The sequence below is a fragment of the Mustela putorius genome, unplaced genomic scaffold (genome assembly GCF_011764305.1).
Source record: "Mustela putorius furo isolate JIRA1106 unplaced genomic scaffold, ASM1176430v1.1 tig00003853_pilon_pilon_pilon, whole genome shotgun sequence".
Classification (NCBI taxonomy): domain Eukaryota; kingdom Metazoa; phylum Chordata; class Mammalia; order Carnivora; family Mustelidae; genus Mustela; species Mustela putorius.
In genome coordinates this window covers 85,961,890-85,969,177 of record NW_025422005.1, presented here as the reverse complement: position 1 = coordinate 85,969,177, position 7,288 = coordinate 85,961,890, and the positions used below count along the sequence as shown (strand labels likewise).

At 45.8% G+C, this 7,288-nt stretch overlaps 1 protein-coding gene across 1 annotated transcript; it reads right to left on the bottom strand.

Moving 5' to 3' along the window:
• Positions 1 to 2,145: 2,145 nt before the first annotated feature.
• S1PR1 (sphingosine-1-phosphate receptor 1) lies at positions 2,146 to 6,844 on the bottom strand. Its single transcript, XM_004775169.3, has 2 exons — positions 6,491 to 6,844; positions 2,146 to 4,852 (listed from the first exon to the last, which is right to left on the bottom strand). The coding sequence occupies exon 2, from the start codon at positions 4,688 to 4,690 to the stop codon at positions 3,542 to 3,544; it is 1,149 nt and encodes a 382-aa protein (XP_004775226.1). The 5' UTR covers positions 4,691 to 4,852; positions 6,491 to 6,844; the 3' UTR covers positions 2,146 to 3,541.
• Between the last annotated feature and the right edge of the window lie 444 nt (positions 6,845 to 7,288).

The window sequence follows — 7,288 nt, the reverse complement described above, 5'->3', positions numbered from 1 at the left end:
AAATAAAATCCAGTCTCTAATCAACATATATGCAAAATTTCTATTACTATAAATTTTGGAATTTCTAATATCACTAGATCAACTTTTATTAAAGAATTTAATTTTTCTACTTATAATGAGGCTAAAAAGCAAGAGCAAACACTTGTCTTATGTAAGATATATATTGAAATGTTCTGTAGAATTGTAATCACATTTAATGTTGGGAATAAAGTATTCTTTTTAAAGATTTATTTTACTTATTTGAGACAGAGAGAGTATGCAAGGGGATTGGGGCAGAGGGAGAGGGTCTCAAGCGGACTCTGTGATAAGCCTAAAGTCTCACACATGGCTTGATCTCAGGACCACAAGATCATGACCTGAGCTGAAACCAAGAGTCTGACGCTCAATCAACTGAGTCACCCAGGTGCTCTGGAAATTAAGTATTATTGAATGTCGATTTGTAACTTTCCTGAATATTTATGAGTCAGAGGCACTTCAACAAGCATATGTCAGGCATTGCTGCGATTGCCTGTTTTACTCCTCTTATAGAATGCTACCTATGTCTTTTAATCAGAGCTTTATGGATATTTGTCTTAGTATAAAAATATAGCTACTGAGGTTTTTTTTTTTTCATACTCAATTCTCAGGATACACTAAATTAAAACCAGATATTTGTGTTGAGATAAAACCAAGGATTCCTTTATGTTAGCCATTACTTCTTGGCCAGAGGTAGGACTCTATCCCACACCTGCCCAGGAAAACTAGAGTCCATGACTAGCTAGCTCTCTTGAAATAACATGCATGGTCTGGAATTTCCAGGAAGAATGCACATTCCATGATTGGATAGTGTCCTCACAGGTGGGCAAGTGAGGCTGTCCTCTCTGTCACTCATTGTCATGAGCTCCCCAACCTCCACCAAGGTCAGCTGCCCTACCTCATCTTCCCCATGTTGTATGAGTCACTGCTGTGCTTATAAAGATAAAACCAAGAGTAGGAACACTTATCTTCCATAGAAACACAAAATGGATAGGCTTTTCCATTATGCTTGACTGTAATGAAAGCTCTAGGAAGTGAGTGCAGCATGAACTCATTCCTTCCGCCCCAGCAGACAGATGGATAGAGACATTCCAGTTTGTTTCCAGTCTTTTGTCTTCAGAGCATTTTTGGCATTTCCTTCAGGAAACTGGAGGTTGTGACCTAAGGTTTCCTTAGTTAACACACTTCTGTTTCCCACAGTTAACCTTACCCAGAAATGACAACTACTCTGTTAGGTGAGGTTTATCTTCATGTCCCAACTGTGTCCTGTGCATATTCAATGACAGTTGAAAGCGCAAATTCTGAAAGTAATAATATGACTAAATGAGCCAAACACACCAAAATCCTTTGAATTAATCCCCAGTGAAGAGGACAATAATGTTGAAACAAGAATAAACTATTACAGTAACTGTGATGCTTACAAAGTGCCCTTGCTCTCATTGTATAGTCGGAGAAAGTAATGGTTAAGATGTTAAAACTTTTAGATAGTATTAATTGAAAGTTTTCAGGTATGAGATGTATACTGTTCCACCAAGGCTCTGCAACTTGCTACTTCATTGATACCGTATAGTCCCATATTGTTCAAAGGATTGTCTGGGCGAAGCCAAGATAGTGTCCTGAAAAAAATTAAGTGATTTAATATATTATCTCCCATATCCCTATCCCCATTTCTCCAGCATGTTGGTGGAAAGCCAAGAATGCAAGCTTTTGTTGATGGGTTTGCAATGACCATTGAGTTTCATAATTTAAATTAGATATACAACCACACTGTTGTAAATATATATTTTTAAAATCCATATTTTAGGACAAGACTTATTATATATAATTTACTTTGGCCTGAATACAATTTAAAACTCCAATAATTACATTTACTTGTCAATGTGGTATTTAGAAGTTGGTGGTTTTCGTCGTGTTTTTTACTACTCTTCAATGTTAACTTATTGAAGTTTCTCTTCCTGAAAAAGATAGAGTGGTTTTTAACAAACCACATTTTTTTTTCACACCCTAGTTTATCAAGGTAAAATTCTTTAAAGGGTAATAGAAATTTGCCCATAACTTTGATTCTAAAGAGTCACATAGTCAAACAGAATCTTAATAATTATTTTTTTAAAAATGCTCTTCACAGAGGAATCTTTAAAAAAAATCAGTTTATTAATGTTTAAAAGTTGATAAAGCTATGTGCAAAATGATCCACAAAAGTCAGAAACCTATTAAATACTATTTTTTTAAAAGACATTTCTCAGTTTAATTGCACTGAAAACCATACTAAAGAGACAGCAATATATTTTTATTTTTTGTAACATTTATACATATCTTTAATTGACTATTTAATGAACAGCTGTACTGAAAAACTTCTGGTATTCCCTATCAGTTAAAGTAATGCTTTAATGGCACAAGAAGGTTGTATTTTCTTAGGAAATACACGTTCAACGGTGTTAACACAAGTTAGAAAAATCCGATAAAATGCTGAAACAAATACATTCAAAAATCACAGAAAGTACTTTTAACACAACAAAATACAACCATCCTGTTGGTTGCACTAATTCACAAAACACTCTGAAATAAACATCAACAAAAGTGCCAAAGACAGATGTATTTGTTAGACAGATTCATTTAGAAATCTCTCTTGGTTTACAGTCACCCCACCCCACCCCTAGTCAGTTTTCACCTGGGTTTGCTAGTTTGTTTCTCCTATGACACAAAGGATTCTGCCCGATACATTTAGATAAATTGGACTGCCTTATGCAGATTTCAGTCACAATGGATAACCACACTGTAACATATTTACTTGTAAAATTGTTAAAAGAGAAAAAAATCCAAGTGACTTTAACCAAATTCCAAAACTGATCCTAGCTTACATGGAAACTTTGGCCTCAGCAAATAAAATTGCTTTACACCTCCAAACCATCTCCATTCCTCACAGTTTACCTCCTGGACACAACCTACCTGCTACAGACCATCAAGATACCGACCATGCCACAACCCCAGCTCTGATGAAGGCCAGGTAGTTCGAATATAAAGTAACAGAATTTTGAGAAGGGGCATGAAGGGGGAAGGGAGGGTAGGATATGCAGAGCATACCCAGAGAAGCAGAAGTGCACACAATCACTTGGACTGAAAAGTAAGGTGAAAGAAAACATCTCCTCAAAGCTCCCCACAGACGCTTTCACACTGGGACCTTAGCCTTCGAGGAGGGGCCAAATGAACCCTTCAGGAGCTTGACAATGCTAGACCTTTGGCTCAGTGCAAAATCAAAGCTCCAGGGCAGGCCGGGCCAGGCGGTGGGGGTAGGAAATAGATTCCAGGCCAGGACCTGATCTCCACCCTTCCCAGTGCATTGTTCACAGGAACTAACCCGCCAACACCCCTGCACCACCAGGCTGCTCTTACTCTGCCCGTCCTCCCTCTGGCTCCCAGCAGCTCCTCCCTGGCAGCAGTTGAGACAGAGATTTTTTTTTTTTTTTTCCAAACACTGGCTGGTGGGTCACCACACAAGAACTCTCTCCAAGGGTCGGCAGCGCTCGGTTTAGGAGGAAGAGTTGACATTTCCAGAGGACATAATGGTCTCTGGGTTGTCCCCATCGTCCTTCTGCGGGTGGGAGGAGTTGTCCGACTTACTGCGGCTGAATTCCATGCCGGCAATGATGGGTCGCTTGAATTTGCCTGCAGAGTCCCCGCTGGGGCACTTGCAGCAGGACAGGATCCGGATGAAGGCTCGGCGCATCTCCTTGTTGGTCAGGGTATAAATGATGGGGTTGGTGCCCGAGTTGAGCACGGCCAGCACCAGGAAGTACTCAGCTCTGAAGAGAATGTCGCAGGTCTTCACCTTGCAGCCCACGTCCAGCAGGAGCAGGATGAAGAGGGGCGCCCAGCAGGCGATGAAGACGCTCAGGACGATGATCACGGTCTTGAGCAGCGCCAGCGACTTCTCCGAGCTGCGGCTGGCCTTCGACATGTTCTTGCGGAAGGTCAGGCGGCGGCTCCGAGTCCTAACCAAGGAGTAGATCCGGCAGTAGAGGATGACGATGGCCAACAGGAGCAGAGTGAACACTGTGGTGCAGAAGAGGATATAGTGCTTGTGGTAGAGCGGCAGGACGGTGGAGCAGTTGTAGAGCGCGCTGATGCAGTTCCAGCCCATGATGGGCAGGCCGCCCAGGATGAGGGAGATGACCCAGCAGGCGCTGATCAGCAGGAAGGAGCGGAAGCTGTTACTCCCGTTGTGGAGTTTCATTTTCAGCATCGTGATATAGCGCTCGATGGCGATGGCGAGGAGGCTGAACACGGAGGCAGACAGCGCCACAAACATACTCCCTTCCCGCAGAAACCACTGGGCGGGGGTGAGCTTGTAGGTGGTGGCACCAGACAAGAGCAGGTTGGCTGTGTAGGCCACTCCTGCCAACAGATCTGAGAGGGCCAGGTTGCCAATAAAGTAGTACATAGGTCGGTGGAACTTCTTGGTTTTCCAAATGGTCAGCAAGACAAAGATGTTCTCTAGGATGATACAACAGCAGATGAGAATGAAGACCACCGAGCTCAGTTTAATGCCATTCTCCTTGTCCGCGCTGATGTTCAGCTTTCCTGTGTAGTTATAATGCCGGACGATGATGTCATAGTTAACATAGTCGGAGACAGGACTGCGGAGGGCCTTCACCAGCGGGATGCTGGTAGACCCCATGGTGCACGGTGTCTCCAGGAATCCGGGGGAGGCGCTTCTCCAGAAGAACGCTAGAGGGCGAGGCCGAGCGAGCCTTCACTTGCTGCGGGGGATGGTGGTTCCGTCGGAGAGATCCCGGCGTTTTTGCTTTTCCTTGGTTGGAGAGGCCCTCGGAAACCGCAGCTTTAAACAAGTCACAAAGAGGAGAGCGTCAGGGAAAAAGCCACAGTACACTGGCATAATTCATTCTAACTAAGGCACTGCTCCAGTTTTGTCTGGATTTGTTTTAAGGAAACTTGGAGAAAGTGCAAAAACTGGGATTTAAAAAAAAAAAAAATCAAATTCACATTTCTTGCCAAATAAAGGGGAGAGGAAGTAAGGGGAGGAGAGGGAGAAAAAATAAAATTTACCCAAATTGAAAACTCCCAACTGAACAAGACGAAAACTCTCTTGTGTCACACCAAAATGGAAATGGAAAAACGAGAGAAGCGAGCCCCATTTGTAACACCTCTCCGGGCCTCTCACTACCCCACCTCTAACCTCCTCCAAGTCTCCAGCTTGGAGGTTCTCTGAAGCATTGGCCCACTGGCCAGCCGGTTCACCACCAGCTCTTGGTCTCTCCTTCGAAGAGACCCAACCGCTAATACGAAGGTGGAGACGCACAACACCTCTGCTTTCTACCACCACACAGCTAAAAGAGCTGAGAACCACCACCTAATCGCCTTGCAACACATTAGATTTGCACGAAAAATCATTTGACAGAATAAGTCATTCTTTGGGCTCTATTAATAACTCTCTAGGAACAGGTGTGCTCAGGGTCCGAGGGGTGTGGGCAGCCAAGCCCGCCCAGGCCTTTCGGTAAACAGGAAAGCTTACGCTTCTGTGAAGCAACTGCTTTTTCTTAATTTCTTCTTCTAGTTTTTTTTTTTTTTTCCTTGTAAACCAGTGCAAGAAAATATTAAGGTATTCAGTGAAAAACATTCATAAGAGATCGCAACAAATCCCAGGAAATTCGTACATTCATTGATTGTATAAGGAGTATGTTTAATTACTATGGGTTTGGCCAAAACACACATGGGCACACAGACAAAAGAGAGAAGTTAATACTACTAATGATAACGATACATGCCACTACATTCCTAATTCCAAGTTCAGAGCTTCTGTCCAGAAACATAAATGTAGGGCTGGTGCATTGCTGAACTACAGCCGGCCGTTTCATTTACTGCCCTCCCCCCAACATGTTGCCTCCTCTCTTAGAACTAGAAAGTGTGGAGAGAATGAAACGGCACTGGTTAGCAGAAGTCTGCTTGTAATGTTTCAAGATAACGCAGCAATGTGAAAGAAGTGGAGTAACAGAAACAGCAGTAACCGGGACAGCAGAGGCTGCTCGCGCCTAGACGCTGTGCATTTTCTCCCACCTAATTCCGCACCCTGCTCGCCGCCAGTGTAACTTTAAGCCCTTACCTCCCTACCCCCATATTCTTTGTCTATAGGATTTCCAAATATAAGCGCCTTCCCTCCCTCTGCGACCAACCGCAGGTTTCATTATCCCCCATCCCTGGTCGGGTTTACAGTTGGACTTAACCCTTTTCCAAACTTCGTAAATCACATTTGCCCCAAGAACAATCCGATCGGGTTGGGCTCCTTAGTGGCCCAGGGATGAATGTTTCCAGCGCCCAGATATGGATGTTTCAAAAGTTGGTCTTTCCCTCCCCCCCCCCCCGTTCCGATTTTAAAAATTCCTTTCTAACACTGAAGACCTCCTGCAGCGGGAATCCCCCGCGCCCCCGACCGGCGCTGGCAAGGCGCGCAGTCCCCTACCTCGCTCAGGCAGGACGAAGTTGCGTTGGGAGAGCTCCGGGTCTCCACTGCGCGCTCGGCATCTTGTTGCTGCGCGGGACTGACTGCGACGCTCTCCAAACTTACTCGAGTCGGGGTGCCCTCCCTCCGCAGCCGCACACTCCAATGGCCAGCACTGCTCGCCGCGGCCCACGCCGGCCCGTTAGCTGAAGTCGCCGAGCGCCCCGCTGAGGCTGGGTGGCTTCTCTAGGAAGAGGCGGGGAGGGGTTAATAGCTCAACCCCCACGCCCTCAGCCAGTGGCTGGGGGCCTCCGGATCTCGGCTGCAGAGACTCGCTGTCCAGGAAAGATCTGGGGCAGAAGCGCGGACACACACACACACACACACACACACACACACACACTCCTCCCCCACAGGCAACCGAAAAAAAAAAAAAAAAAAGAAAGAAAGAAAAGAAAACAGAGAAGGGACGGAGGCTGGTGCCCCCTGGATTCTGATGTATAAATCACGGCCCTCGCCCTGCTGTCCGCCACTCTCGGAGACCGTTCTCCCGAGTCTTACAAGAGAGGAGGTGGGGAGCCTTTGGAAACTTTTCTCCTGAGAAGTCTTAGGACGCAGAACACAGCCCCGGGTCTCGCAGCGCACCTCTCTGGTCCCCTACACGCTGGAGTCCTTGGTTGGATCGGAGTCCGGGGACTTAGGACGGGGCCCCCGCGGCCGCTTCTGCACCGGCAGGGAAAACAGGGGCCGAGACCCCGAGAACCCCCGCCGCTCTCTGGGGAGGAGAAACTGGCAGGGCGCTGCAAGAGACACGGAGGA